This window comes from Pelophylax lessonae, assembly GCF_965119305.1.
Source record: "Pelophylax lessonae genome assembly, chromosome: 5".
Taxonomy (NCBI): domain Eukaryota; kingdom Metazoa; phylum Chordata; class Amphibia; order Anura; family Ranidae; genus Pelophylax; species Pelophylax lessonae.
Window position 1 is genome coordinate 534,080,041 of NC_138772.1, and position 20,825 is coordinate 534,100,865.

The 20,825-nt window shown below is 39.5% G+C and overlaps 1 protein-coding gene across 1 annotated transcript in view; it reads left to right on the forward strand.

The window, feature by feature from the left end:
- The window catches only part of KHDRBS3 (KH RNA binding domain containing, signal transduction associated 3), a 192,931-nt gene that overhangs the window by 113,045 nt on the left and 59,061 nt on the right, over positions 1-20,825 (forward strand). Inside the window, exon 5 of the mRNA XM_082258238.1 lies at positions 589-735. Within this exon, the coding sequence (XP_082114364.1) occupies positions 589-735 (147 nt within the window). The remainder of the gene's footprint in view (positions 1-588; positions 736-20,825) is intronic.

Here is a 20,825-nt window from a genome sequence, read left to right on the forward strand (position 1 = left end):
TAGAACACCTTTGGGGTGAATTAGAGTGGAGACAGTGAGCCAGGCCTTCTCATCCAAAATCAGTTCCTGACCTCACAAATGCGTTTCTAGAAGAATGGTCAAACATTCCCATAGACACACTCCTAAACCTTGTGCACAGCTTTCCCAGAAAAGTTAAAACTGTTATAGCTGCAAAGGGTGGGCCAACTCAATATTGTACCCTACGGACTAAGACTGAGATGCCATTAAAGTTTGTGTATGTAATGGCAGGCGTCAAAATACTTAGGACAATATAGTGTGTATTGTGGATTTGTACTCTTGTACTCTTAACAAGTCATAGCTAATCCAGAAGAAAGGGGTATTATTTTCCATGATGTAGTGCGGACTGAACATTTTTGGCTGCCTTTTTTATAGGGTTCAGTTGCCTGGAAGCTAGCAGCTTCCACGTTACATGCATGAGAAAAAATAAATTAATTGACTATATTTAGCAACTGCAACAGCTGCTTTTTTTCTGCTTTCTATTCAGGCATTTTCTATAAACCAGTAACACGTTTCTCTAGTTTGGGCAGTTAGAATAGTAAGATAACTTCTCACTATGTTTTTCTGCAGGAAGAAGAACTCCGAAAAAGTGGGGAAGCAAAATACTTCCATCTTAATGATGACCTTCATGTGCTCATTGAGGTCTTTGCTCCTCCGGCAGAAGCCTACGCAAGGATGGGGCATGCTTTGGAAGAGATCAAGAAGTTCCTTATTCCTGTAAGTGTATGGAAGGTTCTCATTTCTTGCATTTTTAATTGTTTATGTAAAGGCCCCATTACTAGTATGAATAAATACCGTTATTATACTATGAAAAAATAGAATGTGTCTATTTAACCTGTCAAAAGTCGGAGAAATTCAAGATGGCAACAAAAGGCAAATTCATCTCATAACTTATGTTAGATTGGTGGTATATTTGGACTCCTGGATAACTCTTCAACAACTTTACTAATGTAACACCTTTGCAAATCCCTCAAGGGTAGATCTTGGAAGTTAGCATGTTGTCTTTTGTGCTTGTGTTGTTTTTACTTTCCATGGTTTAGTTGGTTTTACACTGTTGAAAGTAAAATATACTGTAAGTTTATACTGTAAAATAAAAGTAGTTTCAGTACCTATTTTGGGGCTTGTATGCCTTATAGTAGCACTTCTCAACCTTTTACCATGGAGGGACACTTGAAATAACTTTCAGGTCTCAGGGAACCAATGCCAATAATTACTACGTCTCACAGTACATTAGCTAAGTGGTCATATGAAGAATGCTCCTTATATTGGTGGCCAGTAGGAAGAATGCTTTCTACATTGGTGCTCAGTGGGAAGAATGCTTCTTATATTGGTGACCAGTAAAAAGAATGCTTTCTACATTGGTGCTCAGTGGGGAGAATGCTCCTTATATTGCTGATCTGTAGGAAGAATGCTCCGTATATTGGTGACCAGTTGGAAGAATGCTTTCTACATTGTTGCTCAGTGGGAAGAATGCTTCTTACATTCGTGATCAGTGGGAAGAATGCTCCTTACATTGGTGCTCAGTGGGAAGAATGCTCCTTACATTGGTGCTCAGTGGGAAGAATGCTCCTTACATTAGAGGTCAGTGGGAAAAATGCAAATTCCATTGGTGGACAATGGGAAGAATCCACCCCTTATCCTAAAAGGTTAATGGTGTCAGTGGTTGCCTATCTGAGAAGCACAAATGGCTTATGTCTCAAGGAACCCTAGCAACCTCTGGAGGAAGCCTGGGATTCTACGAAACCCTAGTTGAGAAAGGCTTCTTTAAAGTGTATGTAAAGACAACCTATTTCGGTTGTTTTTGGGCAGTTATGTGATTAGACCTCACACCCCGTCCCCCCCCCCCATCAAGTTTTTTTTGTAGTCTAACACTGGAATTCCCCTCACTTTTTTGATATTTTCTCATTTCTGGTTGTGTCTTCAAGACATGAAGGGAAGGATAAATCTCTCCAGTGGGCCACACAAACAAAAAACTGAAAAGGTTTATAGCCATTACTATGCTATCCAAAACTAAATGTTCAAAAAATGGTATATTATACATGCGTTGTATTGATTGTGTTGATTCTATATACTATTGTAAACCCCCTCCCCCTCCAAAAAAAATAAAAATCAAAATGCCTCTGACTATTTACCCCCAACGGGCGGTGAGTCAGAGCACTGCTGTCTACAAGCAGAAAAACCTCTGGTAAAACCTATAGCATTCTACTCCTCTGCCTCTCATACACTTCCCCCTGCCAATTCCTGCATCACTACTTTCTTTTGTAGTAATATAGGGCCTGGCAGGAGGAACTTCATTAATCTGTGGAGGGACACCATTATAATGGCGCAAGAAACTAGCATTTTTGCTGTGTGCCACATTAACTAAGCAGATTAAACAGTATCAGGGAAGGGCAGAGGAATTCAGGAAGCTCGCAGCTCCTGGTGATCTCTTTGTTGTATCGGTCAAAGACACAGCATAGAACAGAGAACTGATTGCACCCCTTTTGCTAATTAGGGGTAGGATCTGTTTTTTTCCTATGTTTATAAGAGCGGTGGAAGCATGATGCCACTGCCACCCCCCCCCCCCCCCCCCAATGTGTTTCTATCCAACAGTAATCCTAATCTCATCCAATGAAGGCTTGGAGTAGAGCATCCTTTCTCAATATTTATAACATGAAAGACCCCTTGAAATACCTTTCCAGGCTTGGGGAACCTCTACTAATAGTTGCTATCTCTATAGCTCACAGTACATTAGTGTGATGGTCACTGGGAAGAATGCTCTATACATGTGTGGCCATTGGGAATGATCCCTCCCTACAGATATATAAAAAAAATGTTGGAGTCTGGGGTTGCTTATCTGAGGGGCAGAAATTGACCATTGTTCAAGGAACCCCTGGCAACCTCTGGAGGAACCCTAGGATTTCACAGAACCCTGGTTGAGAAAGTTTGGATTAGAGACTTGTGATCCACTGAGGACTGATTTATAACCTTAAATTTTAATTCCATACACACACCAAAATACTCAGTTCCTTTTAAAGAATTTTTTAATTTGTTAATCCAGTCCTGAGATTTACAGAGACTAGCCAGACAGCATAGCTAGGTTGATGATGTTCTCAACTGCAGTTAAGCAATACAGCTTGGTCATATCCCCATCCCAACCTCTGACTTGATGACAACCCACTCCTGTTTGTTTTCCATTTGTCAGCACATGTGCACTGCAGCAGAGCCTAATTGGCTGATATGAAGTCAGTTTAAGGCACATGCACTATATTTAAAACAGTGGTTCTCAACTCCGGTCCTCGGGACCCACCAACAGGCCAGGTTTGTAAGATAACTAAATTACATCACAGGTGCTCTCATTTGCTGCTCAGTGATTGCAGTATTCTAGTCTTCATCTCCCCAAAGTAATACTAAAAATCTGACCTATTAGTCGAGAACCACTGCATTAAAAAATATATTTTTTATAAATAGTTTTTGCCATGTTTTGACCCTTACATTTAGTTAGATTTTAGTGCTCTTGATGCAACCACGTCCTTTCTATGTACACTCCAGCAGTGGCTAAATAGCATTTCTCGATATTGGTTTCCTGATGGTGAGAACAGTAGATCTCGCCTGCATAATGTGTGTTAAAACAGCTACTCATAGCCTCCCCCCCCCCAGAAGCCTATGTGACAACACAGGAGTACAACTGTGAGACAGAGACAGAGTGTTAAGAGTGTGGGCTGACTAGCTCAGATCCCGCCTAACAAATAAAACAACTTTAGAGGCTCAATATGGAAGGCCACACAAAAATATACAACCCAGTACATTTATTAGCAAATATTAACCACTTATCCCTGGGCAGACGTCATATGACGGCGGTAAATTTGCGGTAGTGTACCGGGATGATGCCTCTAGCTAGAGGCATCATCCCGGTACCGTTGTTTAGAGCCGACGGTTGGCTTTCCGTCGGTACCGACCGATGCGGCTCGGGAGCCGCTCGTTGGTTACCCGGGGGGGCGGGAGGGGACGTCCCCCCCCCTCCCGCCACCTTCCGTGGATTTTACCAGGGCTCCCGTCCCACCGGGAGCCCTGAGCACCCAGCCGGCACGTCCGCCGGCTGGATGGAGTCCCGATCAATGCCGGAAATGGCTTCGATCGGGTCTCCGATGACGTAACCCGGAGGCGGCGTCCATGACGTCACTTCCGGGTTACTGTGCTGCAAAAGGCGGCAAATTTTAAAAAACGGCTGTATGCAAAAATGCAGTTTTCTGCGTTTTGCATACAGGGAAGTGTAGTGGAGGGGTCGAGGGTCTTTTAGACCCTCGATCCCTCCATAAAGTGTACCTGTCACTGCATATTACTGTCACAAGGGATGTTTACATTGCTTGTGACAGCAATAAAAGTGATCAGATTTTTTTTTAAAAAAAAAACTAGAATAAAGTTAAAAAAATAAATAAAATAAATGGGAAAAAAAAAAATAAAAATGTATCCGTCACCGTTAGCTCGCGCACAAAAAAAAACGTATACGGAAGAAATCGCTGTTCAAACCACACATGTGAGGTATCGCCGCGATCGCTAGAGCGTGAGCAATGATTAAAAAAAAGAGCTACACTCTAACTCTAAACTGGTAACCGTTAAATAAATTTAAAGCGTCGCCTATTGAGATCTCTATTGACCGTAGTTTGTCGCCATCCTACGGGGGGGGGGGGGGCGCAATTTTAAACCGTAACATGTTGGGTATCTATTTACTCGGCGTGACATCATCTTTCACAATATAGAAAAAAAATGGGCTAACTTTACTGTTTAGTATTTTTTAAATGCAGTGAAATGTGATTTTTCAAAATTTTTCCCCAAAAAAATGGCGTTTTAAAGACCGCTGCGCAAATACCACGTGACAAAAAATATTGTAATGACCGACATTTTATTCTCCAGAGTCTTTGCTAAAAAAATATATATAATGTTTGGGGGTTCTAAGTAGTTTTCTAGGAAAAAATACTGGTTTTAACTTGTGAACAAAAAGTGTCCGAAATAGGGCTGGGGCTTAAGTGGTTAAAACATGGGCAGAAAGTCTACAAAAGATCCACACATTAGCATAGAAGATGCTCTACTATTAATACCGGAAGTCAATCAATATATAGTATGTCCAACAAAATACAGATATAATTGTAGAGCCTGTATGCTTCCCATTGTCCATTCAACGCTTCACCAATTCAAGGCTTCTTCAAGACCAAATATAGCAGTAGAGCAACAATTATTATGATAGATCAGGTAGCATCCAATAAGCATAGCGTGGGGGCGGGCAAAGGGGAACCAGAGCCAATCACCAACCAGTGAAATGCTGTCATGGGCAGCATGAAGGTGCAGGGATTAGGTTCATAAAACAAAGGGTACTATTGGCCTGAAGATTAGTTTTCATAAGATGGTATCACAGTTCCCAGAAACTAAGGTGCATATTCAAGAGCATAAAACCCTCCAATGGTGGAATACGATGCGCATTCTTGCAATTAATCCAAAGTCAATGGATACACCAATCAGTCTGCCCGTCCATTGCTTCAGCACACCATGCTGCCTGCCCAGCCCAGCTGCACCACAGAGTGTTGTCACCCTATAATAGAAAGTGCCTGAACAAAGACTTTTATGGCATTGTCACCTGAGATTATTTTAATAAAAGCTGCAGACTTAAAAGAGAAGTATGTGAATTTTTTTTATTTTTTTAAATTAATGATACTTACCGTGGTGGATGCAGCATCAGTGCTTTGCTGTATCTGTCCCCTGCGGGCTCTAACTCTAAGAACCAAGCGATCAAACACAGCTAATCACTCTGTTCTCAGAGCTCGCTGAGCAGAGAGCTGGTGACTGTCAGTCACCTGCTCTCTGCTCAGTCCACGCTGTGCTTACTGGAGCGCTGGGCTGTGGAGAGGGTGGGAGCAGCCAGTTAAGGCTTTCAGAGGCTCACTGAGAGGCTGAGCCAGGTGGTGGCCCTGGCATGTGGGCAGATCCCAACCATATGGTTACGATCTTGCCCAAGCCTGGACTGACTCTCTGACATCAGCAGACAGGGGGCTTCAGCCTGCTGTCTGCTGAAAACAGGTCACAGGAGTGCAGAATGAACTGTGTTCCTATGATCCACAGGAGAAGTAGAGCCAAACAAGCTTTAACCGCTTCCATACAGAGCAGTTAGACACCCTTCCTGCCCAGACCAATTTTCAGCTTTCAGCACTCTCACACTTTGAATGACAATTGCTCAGTCATGCTACACTGTAACCAAACAAAATTTTTATCATTTTTTTCACACAAATAGAGCTTTCTTTTGTGGTATTTGAACACAACTGGGGTTTTTTTTTTTCGTGATATATGCAAAAAAAGAGCAAAAATTTTGAAAAAAAAACACTTTTTTTTAGTTTCAATTATAAAATTTTGCAAAAAATTAATTTTTCTTCATACATTTGGGCCAAAATGTATACTGCTACATGTCTCTGGTAAAATTAACCCAAATTAGTGTATATTATTTAGTCTGTGTGAAAGTTATTGAGTCTAGAAGCTATGGTACCAATTACTGAAAATTGATCACACCAGATGTACTGACTGCCTATCTCCTTTCTTGAGGCCCTGAAATGTCAGGACAGTACAAATACCGACCAAATGACCAATTTTTGTAAAGTAGACAGTCCAAGGTATTTAGTAAGAGGCATGGTGAGTTTTTTGAAGTTGTAATTTTTTCCCACAATTCTTGGGAAAATGAAGAAAAAAAATTTTTTTTCTTTTTTTTCCCACAAAGTTGTCAATTTATAAGCTATTTCTAACACATAGCATGTACACAGCAAAAAATACACCCAAAAATACATTCTGCTACTCCTTCCGAGTATGGCGATACCACATGTGTGAGACTTTTACACAGCCTGGCCACAAAAAGAGACTCCACGTCCAAGAAGCACATTCAGGCGTTCTAGGAGCATAAATACACATAAAACTTTCTTACTACCTATCACACTTTTCAAGGCCCTAGAGCACCAATACAATGGAAAAGTCCACAAAATGACCCCATTTTGGAAAGCAAACACTCCAACGTATATTCTATGAGGCATTATGGGTCGTTTGAACATATCATTTTTTTCCACAGGTTTTTGGAAAATGTGGGAAAAAATGAAAACTTTTTTTTTTACACAAAGTTGTCAATTTATAGGATATTCCTAACACATAGCATGTACACAGCAAAAATGACACCCCAAAATACATTCTGCCACTCCTCCTGAGTATGGCAATACCACATGTGTGAGACTTTTTCACAGCCTAGCCATATAGAGGGGCCTAACATCCAAGGAGCATCATCATGCATCCTAGCCACTTGCCTAGGCCTATTTTTGACATTTGGTGTTTACAAGCTAAAATCAGTTGTTTTGCTAGAAAACTGCTTAGAACCCCCAAACATTATATATTTTTTTTTTTAGCAGAGACCCTAGAGAATAAAATGGAGATTATTGCAATATTTTTTATCACACCGTATTTGCGCAGCGTTCTTCCAAACGCAATTTTTTTGGAAAAAATTCACTTTTTTTAATTAAAAAATAAGAAACCAGTAAAGTTAGCCCAATTTTTTTCCATAATGTGAAAGATAATGTTACGCCGAGTAAATAGATACCCAACATGTCATGTTTCAAAATTGCGCACGCTCACGGAATGGCGACAAACTTTGGTACTTAAAAATCCCCATAGGCGATAATTTAAAAATTTCTACAGGTTGCCATCTTTGAGTTACAGAGGAGGTCTAGGGCTCAAATTATTTCCCTTGCTCTAACGATCGTGGCGATACCTCACATGTGTGGTTTGAACACCGTTTACATATGTGGGCGGGGTTTCTGTATGCGTTCGCTTCTGCGCGCGAGCTAACGGGGACAGGGCGCTTTAATTTTTTTTTTTTTTTTTTTTTACTATTTATTTTATTTATTATTTTTTATTTTTACACCGTTTAAAAAAAAAAAAAAAATGATCATTTTTATTTCTATTAAAAGAAATGTAAATATTCCTCGTAATAGAAATAGGCACGACAGGACCTCTTTTTTGTGAGATCTGGGGTCAAAAAGTCCTCAGATCTCACAAGTACACTAAAAGATAGAAAAAAAAAAAAATATTATATAAAATGAAAAAAAAAAAAAAAGGACCTTTAAACCGGTTGCTAGGCAACAACATTTTCCGTAGCTCCGGTCCTCCAAGACCATAGAGTCAAGTAAGGGCAAGCTTGCCCTCACTCGACATCCTGTCTGTGAGGATTCGGGACCGGATCGTTTTCCCCGCTGCCAGCGGGTCCGGTAAGCGGGGAAAAGGACCGGAACGCGTCTGGAGGGGGGGCGCCTCTTCCGCCATCCCGGAAGGGTGATCCCACGGCGAATCCGCCGCTGGGACCACCCTTATCGGAAAGCCAACCGTCCACCGTTTAAAAAAATACCAGGGTTATGGCAGCTATCTGCTGCCATAACACCGGTATTTAGGTTTAAACGGAGGACGTATATAAACCTTTTTGGACTTGGACATGGTGGCTGTATGAAGGGTGACAGGTACTCGGGTACTTTGTTGGGCAGGTGACAGGTACTCTGGTACTGATGAGCAGGTGGCAGGTACTCGGGTACTCCGATAGGCAGGTGACAGGTACTCGGGTACTCTGATGGGCAGGTGACAGGCAGGTGATAGGTACTGATGAGTAGTACTCACTGACTGATAGGTGATAGGTGATACTGTACTGATGGGTACTGATGATCAGTACTGATACGTGATAGGTACTGATGAGTACTGATGAGTAGTGATGGGTACTGATGAGCAGGCGGCAAGTACTTGGGTACTTCAGGCGTCAGGTACTCTGATGAGCAGGTGGAAGGTACTCGGGTACTCTGATGGGTAGGTGACAGGTACTCAGGTACTCTGATGACGGGTACTCCGTTGACAGGTACTCAAAGTACCCGAGTACCTGTCATCAGAGTACCCGAGTACCTGGCATCAGAGTACCCGAGTACCTGTCATCAGAGTACCCGAGTACCTGTCATCAGAGTACCCGAGTACCTGTCATCAGAGTACCCGAGTACCCGTCATCAGAGTACTCGAGTACCTGTCATCAGAGTACCCGAGTACCTGTCATCAGAGTACCCGAGTACCCGTCATCAGAGTACTCGAGTACCTGTCATCAGAGTACCCGAGTACCTGTCATCAGAGTACCCGAGTACCTGTCATCAGAGTACCCGAGTACCTGTCATCAGAGTATCCGTCATCAGAGTACCTGTCATCAGAGTACCCGAGTACCTGTCACTAGCCCATCAGAGTACCCAAGTACCTGTCATCTGAGTACCTGATGGGCTAGTGACAGGTGCTCTTTATTGGGGGGGGGGCAATCAGTGTGTTTGGGGTGCACTGTAATTGGTAACTAGCTGTTACCACAATCTCCTCCTCACACAGGATCAGTGTGTGAGGAGGAGAACACGGTGACAGCTAGTTACCGTGTTCTCTGTTGACATTTGTGACCGGCTGTGATTGGACACAGCCGGTAACATGGTAAAGAGCCAATTTCATTGGCTCTTTACCTAGATCGGGGATCGACTCTGTCCGAGGGACGAGCCTCGCCCCCGATCGCTGCTCTGCGCGCCCCCGGGGGCGCGCATTGCAGAGAGAACGAGCGGCTCGTGCTGGAGCCGCTCATGTGATCGGCTGTGATTGACACAGCCGATCACGTGGTAAGCAGCCAATTTCTATTGGCTGTTTACCTTGATCAGGGATGGGCTATGTCCGAGGGACGAGCCTCATCCCTGATCGCGCCGCTGCGCGCCGCCGGGGGCGCGCACTGGCTGCTAGAACGGGCCGACGTCATATGACGTCGGCCCGGATCTAGACAACCACTTTGCCGACGTCATTTTACATGACTCGGTATGGAAGTGGTTAAATATGAATATTTGGTATATTTATTGCTATCAGACACACAGGGAGGGAATTGTTTTGAATGGGTCAACGAACTTATAGACTTGCTTTGTGACAATTAAAAGCTATACATGCTGTAGAAACAGTTTTTTTTTTTAAGCATTAACACAAATTGATAATATTGTTTACATTACAAAAGAATCCAAAGAAATGGGTCCATGCTGCTTGCCACTAGACCAAGGTTTTATTAATTTAAACAGATGCACGTTGCAGACAGGTATCTAGATAAGGAGCCCTGACATGTTGTGCATATAAATGAAAGTCTTTTTATTTGATGAATTTTGCACACAACGCACTTAGTCGTAAGGTCAAAAAAACATAAATTTTTATCATGCTCCTGGCATAGCCGAAGCCCCTACCACCTATCACCAGCTTCAAAAAAATAAATTAAAAATTTCCGAAGCTCCTTTCTAAGCTGCCCATAGATTACTTGTTTTTTTTTTTTGTTTTTTTGATTAGCCAGCAGGCTGATAGAAAAAAAAAAAAGAAAACAAGCAGGTTCCTGCATCCACAAAAGAAGGTGAATAAAGGAATCCTCCCAGCAGGGATATTGTATTTCGACAGCGGGGAAATGGTTTTGCCCAGAGCTCACCATTAAAAATGGACTCTCTTCCAGGATATTAAAGAAAGTTTCCAGTCTAATGGACAAATAAGGTCAGAAAAGTCCAAAAAACCAAACACACTATCAGAAAAGTTCACTTTATTTATTTCTTTGCGAAAGGGTAAAATACAGCAATATAACATTAAAAGCAGGCAGATTCGCAATTATCAAACCCAAGAAAACAGAAAAAGGAGTAAAAGATAGTAATATAGCATTAAAAGCAGACAGAATCACAATTATCCAACCTGAGAAAACAGATTGCGGAGCTGAATAGCCACTCAAGTCCAATTTCCTCTCTTTGCTCTTCCCTATTAGTAATCTTTATGTTCTGTTCTCCGTTCTCTTGATCTCTCTATCTTGAGAATGTAGAAAATCCAGCTAAGATAATTAACCCTTTTATTTGTGAGAGAAATTCTTTTTTTTTCGCCATTTGTTGCATGTTAGCATGGTTACGGCACAGGTAGATCAGGAGAAAACCCCTGCTGGGAATGTCTCTTTGAAGAACAGTTTGCGATTAGTGTGTAATAAAAAGCTTTTAAAGAAGAAAGCTATGCAGCCAATCATTCAATCACATGTCATGGGCTGGATTAAACCAGCTCTTTTCCAGGTTATTGAAGAATACTTCCAATCTAATGGACAAATGAGGTCAGGGAAGTCTAAATAGACAATTTGACAAACACAGCATCAGGAAAGTTTCCAAATAGCATTCATTCCATCTTGACGAGGCTTCTGATTTATGTAGTTTGTAACATGGGGGACCATTAGCTCTAGTAGTAGATGCATTTTCAATTTTTCATGGTCAGGAACTATATTATAAGGGCCTGGAGGCCAATTTTTATTAAAAGGCAAATAAAAAATCCATAACATATAGGTTTCCCACACAGGGATTCTTCTCCAGTAAATACACAAAGAGAAAATGCTAGCCCACCGGGCTCTTTATACTGGCCACCCCGACCATAGGTGCTTTTATGCAGACCGCTTTACTCTAGTGTCCACAGCTCCACTCTGGCCTTAGTCCTCAGGCCAATTACTGCCCCTTGCAGATACACACACACTGATACACACACGCAGGCTGCCACCTGCAGCGTCTGACTCCTGGAGAGGATTGGAGTCCTCCTGACTCCCATGCACAGACCCCCTGTCTGTTGGGTGGAACAGTCTCCAACTGGGAGTTCTGAGGTATTCCTAAACCTCCATTATAAGGCCTATGTGCACCTGAGCACACACCCTGCTGGTCATTCACAAAAGCTGGACACAGGGTTGGAGATTCTGACCCACCCAAGACACTATGGTGTTCGAAATAGACTTCTCAGCTGTCACAATACTTCAAAAGAGGATGTCAGCAAAAAGTGTGTCCCAAGAAGGCAGTAAGTCTAAATATAAAAGTAACACCCACTTTTGCATATATGGTTTCAGTCTATAGTTAGGACACGTAACTCCACCCAACATACTGACATAGAAACTCAAAATAGAAATACTGTACATACATAGCAAAATGGCTTCTCTGTCCTTCACAAAGACATAATTGAAGTAACCTTCAAAAATGAACATATTACATTATGACGTTTACTGTATATGTATTTCAGAGACTTTTATCATTTAGAATAGTATTAAACTAAATATCTACCAATTCCCCCTCAATGTGATATAATTCAACTAATAAAAGTGCATTCATGTTAAATAAGAAATGTCTCTGCTCATCTTTTTTTTTTTTTTAAATACAAACAAAATATGACAAGCACTACAATAAACAATAATACATTTGGATATGTCAGATAACGGACATAAGCACTTCTCCAAAACCCAGAGATTTTACTGTGAAAAATGTAACTATTTCATTCCATCCAGAGACTACAAATCATTATATTATTTATTAATTTAATTTAGTTTTTCATCCAAATGTTGTAATATCATCAAAGATTTTCTTCCTTCAATTTCATAAATGTATTTAACTTTTTGTAAAACTCTTACATCTTTGACCATATCATATAACTATTTTCCTATTTCAATGTGAGGAAAAAGTAAATATCTCTGATATGTTAAATTATATTACTTTGTAATTTAAATTATTAATTAATAAATAACATCTCTTCCATTCCAGGAAATGTATATAACTAAATAATTTGTACAATATAAGCCTTTATACATTATCTTTCAAACCAAACTGTTATAAGTATGTTAAGTAATCATAACTCGCCATTATCCAATTGCCATATTCATTTTTATATAGTCTATCTATCTATATATGACTAGCAAGCAACTCTTTTTTTATTCCCTGTTTTCAACATTCCGTATTATTTTGTTCAACAGTAACTCTGTTTGAACACATTAAATCAGGTCCTTCTCTTCCACACAAACCTGTATGTACTTGAACTATATCTTTATTCATCTAGATATAATTGGCATCTTCTTCAATAGAAGTATATATATATATATATATATATATATATATATATATATATATATATATATATATCAATAAGTCAAGTAAAATTCCTAAATCCATTCTTTTTAAAATAAGATAAATCTATCCTCGAATTGATAATAATGCTTAAAATTTACAATTTTTGTATATCCTTGTTATAGCAACCCATCCATCTAACTTTCCCAAGTTGTGTGTGTTCTAACAAAATTAGTAAAATAAAATAAAGTATATGTTTACAAGTTTATCATAATATGTGTTTCTGTAAAATAATTAAGAAACCTAGATGTAACAACTATAATGTAAACTAAACTAGTATTATTATTATTATTATTATTATTAGCTAAACTAACGAAGGTAATGGGGGAGAAGGTATCAAATTTCAAAATTCCCATAACTGCATAATCTATTATTTTTCAATAGGCAACACAATGTGTTTTAAAATATTTTCAAGCTCTAAACACTTATATTCTCCTATAGCAGATAATTCATAAAAATTCATATTTGAGAATCGCATCCCAACTCCCTGTCTCATAATGGTCAAACAATTGGAATGGATCTTATGAAACAAGTTCATATGAGGAAAACGTTTAAGTACATCCAAAAAAGTATAGTTCTTAATAACACAATTAGAAAGGAAGTAACGATGAAAGTAAAAACAAGAAAATAGTGACAAATAGAGGTTTAGTTGTTCTTGTCCCATGGTCATAGTAGAATTTAAAAATCCAGAAAAAAAAAATAATTTTCTTTAGACTTAGAAACAAAAGACCTATCTAGGAGAGAAAATGAAATCAAGTATCAAATTCTTATCAAAATATAATATGTTTTTCTTAAGTAATTTTCATTGATCAATAAGGACCATTCTAGGCTCATAAATCAATGAACTATAGTCCCAATTAACTTAAGAATAACAAAGGCACCTTTCCAGTTGGCATCCCAAGTACCTTCAGATCTGTAATTCTTAACCATAACTTGAGTCCCTGGGATACATTTCTTGACATACTCAGAAGTAGAAATCCTATTCAAAACATAATTTCATTTTAAATCTAGCAAGGGTCTAGCCATATTTGGAGCAGAAAACCTCTGAAGTTACTGTACCTGTTGTTACAATGTTTGCAACCACACTTCTTTCTATACAACAGCTTGTAAATAACAAAGTATGTTAATCTCAAAAGATAGAAGAATAGACATTCTTTGTCCTGTCATCAACTCAAAAGTGACAAACCTATACTAGAAAATACTAAAGCTCTTAAGCTAAAAAGTATAACATGTAAAGAAGTCACCCAATCGTTAGTTTGGGTTTACCTTTTCCTTTTGGATTTTTCTATAAACAAATAAAACAAGAGTCAGAAATTTGATTAAAAAAAAGGGCTCTAAAAAAAGTATTTCAAAAATTGACTTCCATTAGTTCATACAAAAAAAATCAGATACTTGATGTGCAAAGAGAGAATAATTCAATTTCAATAGCGTTCCAGCCATTATAGTTGAAGTATAAGTAACTAATTGACCTTCAATATTTTTACAATAAATTGTATCTCCACTATCAGTCTGTACTGATTCTAACTAAGATAAAATGTCAGGGTTCCCCTCTGTATCTTGTGACTGAATTAAATCTTGTAAAGAAGTAGCTTTTTCAAATTTTTATATGCTTTTGACTACTACACTCACAATTGCTATAATTTTGCAAAAGGACCACTGATTTATTTTGATCTCTCCTATATGTTCTGTTTCTAAAAAGAAACATGATCATGTTGAAGTGGATTATTTTTGAGAACCAACAATGCCTGCCATGGACCAAATAGAAAGATACAATGTGAGTGAATGAACCCCATTTGTACTGTCACTTTGACTGCAAAAGAAACACAAGGCAGCCTCAGGTTCAGCTCTTTGTGCAGACATAAGGTATATCCAGGAAGCTTATATTGTAACAAAACTTGCTGATCTGGAATCCAAACAGCAAATCCCATCACATACACTCCAATGTGCCAATATCTGGATCCATTTATATAGGCACAGTAGATTTCTTCCCGACAAATGTCCACTAAAAGGTGAAGGAGTGACTTTTTCATGTTCAATTACACAACTGTGACTCTCTCTCACGTTGCGTCATTTGAGCCAAGAAATATTTATCTCCTACTTCAACTGACAAGCCTTTCTCCTCAATATCCAATTGTCACTAGGCAAAACACCCCTTGCCTTTCTTTGTAATAACATCTTTTAGTGTAACCTGAGGTGTTAGCAAAACAAGTGGTGCAAAACCCACAATGTGTCTGACTTATAGCATTGTTCAATGCACTCCTAACACATTTTTACTGATAACATTGTCTCATAACCCACATACACTAGAATGTAAAATGGTTGAGAGAGATCTACACTAATTGGAAATACTGAATTCTTTAGATATTTAAATGATTGTATACAAGGCCTCTACTATTACTAAAAATATTTACCTTATATCCTTATAAGCCTCCATAATTCATTAAGATTTACTCAGGCAGATGCTTTGTCTGCTAAAATCTCTAAGAAAAGTTGACAAGGTCTAAACATTGTCTTAAAACAATTACATTAGTAGGTAAAAGTACCTTTTAAATATTTTTTTTTCTTTGTGTTTCGTACATGGACTCTCTTCCATGTATCTGGAAGGATTAACACAAAGAACTGTCAATCTCTGAGCCACAGAAGAAATGAAAACTGTCATGGGATAGCTAGCTAGTTTGTTTAACTGGATCTTTGCTATTCTGTAACGACTGATAGTGTATGCCTTAAATGTCACATTCTTTTCAGAGAGCTCAGAAGATAATCTTTACTGTCAGTCATAGCTGTCACATGTTTTATCCCAGTATACTGTGGATAACAATCTCGTTTATCAAATTTATCATTTTTGACAGATTTTGATTATACATCTGCAAAAGAACGTGTACACTGCTTTTTGAAATGACTGACCTGATTATAGCAAAAACAAAGAAATTGTTTGGATACTGATTTTCTTGTGAAACTCACAGACTGGGACCCGCCCATGAACTGTGATTGGCCAATTCCCTGAGAAAGACTCCTCCCACAATGAGAGTTCTTACACTTACCAGAAATGCTCATTGCAAAAACTTTTAACAGTTGACTTTTAGAAACTTCAGGTTGCACAAAACATTTACGTTTCCACATTTGCTGGGTAGCCTCACGTAAATTAGGACAATCTGCTACCTTTAATTTGATAACCAAATCCTGGTTTGGAATCTTTTGTAAAAACTGCTCAATCATTAACTTAATGTTTCCTGCAACCTCATCTGTAGGATTGCTGTTAAACACTAAACACCAAGTTATTTTCCATTTATCTGATTTGCCTACAGTTCCTTCCAGAATCTTAATCAATGGATTCTCCTGTAAGCTTTGTTCTGCCCTTTGTATGTATTTGGAATGAAATGTAAGGGCACATTTTTTTTCACTTTCAGGACTTAAATTCTCATAAAATAATAACAATAATCTATATGCAGCATTAAACTTAGTTGATTCTATGCTAAAGATTTTGTTGTTAACACTTTGGCACTGATCAATAAATCACTGCATGCCTGTATCAGGTCCTAATACTAGAGGGATGTGTTTATACTTCTGAGCTTGAGATGTTAACCATTCCATTTTATATGCTTATGAGATATTGCCTTATCTAAAGGGAACATCTGCCGGATTTCCTGCAATGGTGGGCTTTAAAAAATAACGTGAAGTCTTAGTCCCTTTTACAACACTATCTTCGGGCCTCCAACCTGATATCCTGTGAGAATGTCTCACATGTCCTGGCTACCAGCTTCCTCTGGCAGGGACTATAACCTTGGCAGAAATCTTCATGTACATAACGTCACGCTTTTCTAACCTGGAAGTCCTCCCGGATCTAAAAATACTTGAGACCACTGTCCAGATTGTAATGTCAATCAATCCTCGTACAAGCTGGGTCTTTTTTTTTTTCTTCTTCTCCTTGCTGAAACACAAATTGTCAATAGGTGAGAAAACAGACAAAAAACTCACCCCCTGTAGCATGATTGTTAACTAGAGTCAAAGATAAATAGACTTCATCCAGGTCTGCATTCTTCACCAAAATGTTCAAAATAGACTTCTCAGCTGTCATGATACTTCAGGAAATGTGTTTATTTTCTTAAAGTAAAGCAAAGCATATGAAACAGAACAAAACAGAAATGGACAGAAGGAGAGAGATATATGACAGATGTTACATGTCTTCAGAGTGTAGGATGCCATTTTCTCAATTCTCTCTCAAGAACATCTAACATAGTGTATCTTTTTACTGTATGTAAAGACGATGTCAGCAAAAAGTGTGTCCCAAGAAGGTAGTAATTCTAAATATAAAAGTAACACCCACTTTTGCATATATGGTTCAGTCTACAGTTAAGACACATACTTCCACCCAACATACTAACATAGAAACTCAGAATAGAAATACATACATAGCAAAGTGGCTTCTCTGTCCTTCACAAAGACATAATGAAGTAACCTTCAAAACTAACATATTACCCATTTGGGGTGCGAGGAGGGAGGGGTGTTGGGCACCCGGCCTGGGCCTATTCTCACTCAAAGTTCAAGTTTCATTACTAGCACCTACATCCAGAAACAATGTTTATTTGTATCCTAAGAGCACCTGTTTTCATACTCCTGTGTAACTGTTGTTATCCAGTGCACGTTGCACAATTGTTTACCCGTGTTTGTATTTTGAAAATTCCAATAAAAATTATTGATCCAAAATTAACATATTAAATTATAACATTCATATGTATTTCAGAGACTTTTATCATTTAAAATAATATTAAACTCTTTTATCATTTAAAATAATATTAAACTATAAATTGCTAACATATGGCATCTCCCAACTACAGAGCCCCATCCAGGTATACCAAAACCTGGAGAAAGTTGAAAAAGCAGTTTTCTTTACTCCACAGCTACACTCTGTAGTCCTGCATGGAGCCAATAGTGGACAGGATTTTTTTGGGTGTACAGTAGAGCCTATAATATGTCTACAAGTTGGTGCACACCTGACCATTACGCCGTTTATGATCTTGATATACTATTCTATAGCCACGGGCATCAATATGTAGTTGGCCCCTTCTTTGTGGCAACAGCCTCCACTTGTCTGAGAAGGCTTTCTTACAATTTAGGAGCGTGTCTGTGAGAATTTGTGTCCATTCAGCCAAAATAACATTTGAAAAGTCAGGTACTGATGTTGGCTGAGAAGACCTAGTCTTCCCATTCATCCTAAAAGCATACAGTATTTTGGGAAGCTTTTGCATAGGCCCTTTGAGTTCCTCCACATCAACCATCAAATCATCATCAAACCTTGTCTTTATGGAGCTGGCAAAGTCATGCTGGAATTAGTAAAGGATCTTCACTAAACTGTTACCACAAGTTTGGAAGCTCGCTGTTATCTAATATGTCTTTTGATCCTAAAGCATTACAAGTACACTTCACTGAAAACACCTGAACTCAATAATTTGGAGGGGCCTCAACATACTTTCCAGCATATTGGTAGGTGTAATGGTGTAACGCTCCTGCGTTTTTGTAACAAGATGGATTTGCAGCTGCAGAAATCTTCACTCAGCAGTCATGTAGAGATGTGTTGAAATACCAATTCCAACTCCCAAGACTCATCACTGTGGCCTGCCTGATTCAGCATACAAATATACACACTCAATAAGATGTTCCTTGAGTGATAGATGTATATAGCAGTATAGTGGTGATGTGCTGAAGGGACAGGTATGAACAGTGACAGTAGATGGCAAGCACTTGAGAGAAATGTTCAGGAGAGTATAGATGGTAACAGGTAGGATGCAGATAGGTTAGCAATCGTGTATGGTAGTAGGTGATAGGATAGCAGATGACATACAAGAGAGACTAACCCAGTGCAAGGATAGATGTTAGTAGGCTCAGGAGCTAACAATCTAAATAACAGTGCAGATGATAGGTTTAGTATTGCATAGAGAGTGACAGTCTTTAGTGAGCAATAGATATATAGTGTAAGTAGGTTTTATGGAGGTTTCCCCTGCGGGGTACTTATCACTAGAGAGTAGGTTAGTAGCGGGTCCGGTAATGAGGAGTGATCCGGTAGCGGGATACAGGGATCAGGAACGAGGTTCCGGTCTGTTCAAGGCAAAGGAAAGCAACTGGAGGTTCCGACAGCGAGACACACTAGCAAGCATGTGGACAGCCAAGCAGGTTGAACGAACGATGTGAGTGAGACCGCCGGCGGTTGAAATAGCCGCTCTGCGGCGCTCAGCAGTGACCTCATCGCTCTTAAAGGTATATGCGTACCACCTAAAGGGAAAGGTGGGACGCATTGAAAAGAAAGTAGTAAATAAGGGTACTAGAGGTACCAGAATCTTACAGTACCCCCCCCCTTAAGGCCGGCTCCGGAAGGCCTATAGTACTGGTTTCTCTGGGTATTTGGAGTGAAATCTTCGTATAAGCCTAGGTGCATGTACATCAGAGGTATCTAACCAGGTGTCGTCTTGGGGTCCATAGTTCTTCCATCTTATGAGATACTGGAGTCTTCCTCTATGGATGCGAGAATCCAAAATCTCTTTAAATTCATATTCTTCTCCGCCTTCAACTTGTATAGGAGGTGGAGGCAAGATGGTAGGCCTTATTCCTTGGTTAGGAACGTGTGGCTTCAATAGCGACACATGGAAGATGGGATGGATCTTGAGATCTGCCGGTAAGGTGAGCTGTACTGCAGCTTTTTCAATAAGTTTCCTGATTGGGAAGGGTCCCAAGAATAAAGGTCCAAGCTTTTTGCTAGGGATCTTTAATCTTAAATTTTTTGTTGATAGCCAAACGAGGTCCCCAATAGCATACTGAGGAGAAGGTCTTCTACGAAGGTCGTAGTACTTTTTTTGTTGACTATGAGCGTGTGAGATGGTAGTATTAAGTAAACCCAGAGAGTCTTTTATTTGGGTAAGATAGTCTGAGGCTACTGGGTTACTTGATGGAAGGATGCGTGGTGAAAGAAGAGAGGGATGAAACCCATAGTTCAAGTAGAACAGACTTTGTTTGGTAGTACTGTGGGTTGCGTTGTTGTAAGCAAATTCTGCTAGGGGAAGGAGATCCACCCAATCATCCTGTAGGTATGATGTGTAGCAACGTAGATATGGCTCAATGCACTGGTTGACTCTTTCAGTCTGTCCGTTGGTCTGAGGATGGTAGGGAGAAGTGAGCTTTCGCTCAATCCGTAGTATGTGACATAGTTCTTGCCAAAAGTTGGAGATGAACTGTGAACCACGGTCAGATAAGAGAGTCTTTGGAATTCCATGTAACTTAAAGACATGTTTTACTAGTAGTTCCGCTGTTTGTTTGGATGAAGGTAATCTGCGAATAGCAACGAAATGTGCCATCTTTGTTAGATGGTCCACTGACACTAGAATGGTATTAAATCCTTTGGAAGGTGGTAGTTCTACTATAAAGTCCAAGGACACAACTTCCCATGGAGCCTGGGGTATTGGTAGACTGCATAGTAGACCGGATGGTTTTGTAGTGTCAATTTTGGACCTGGCACAGATGTTGCATGAAGAAACAAATTTCTGTACAGATGTCTTCATCTCAGGCCACCAAAACTGTCTGGTAAGCAAATTAAAAGTTTTCGTCATACCCATATGTCCTGCCATAGGCACATCATGTGACAATTCCAGGATCTTGGTACGCATAGTAGGGGGTATGTAGAGTTTATCGTTGTAGTAGAGGAAGCCTTCTGCATCAGTACTTAGGTGTGGTGGAGGTGAATCCAATCCTATACTGTGCAAAATCTCTTCCTTCAAGGAACGGACAACCCCAATAATACGCTTGTAGGGTATTATAGGAACAGAAGGGATTTTGGCGTAA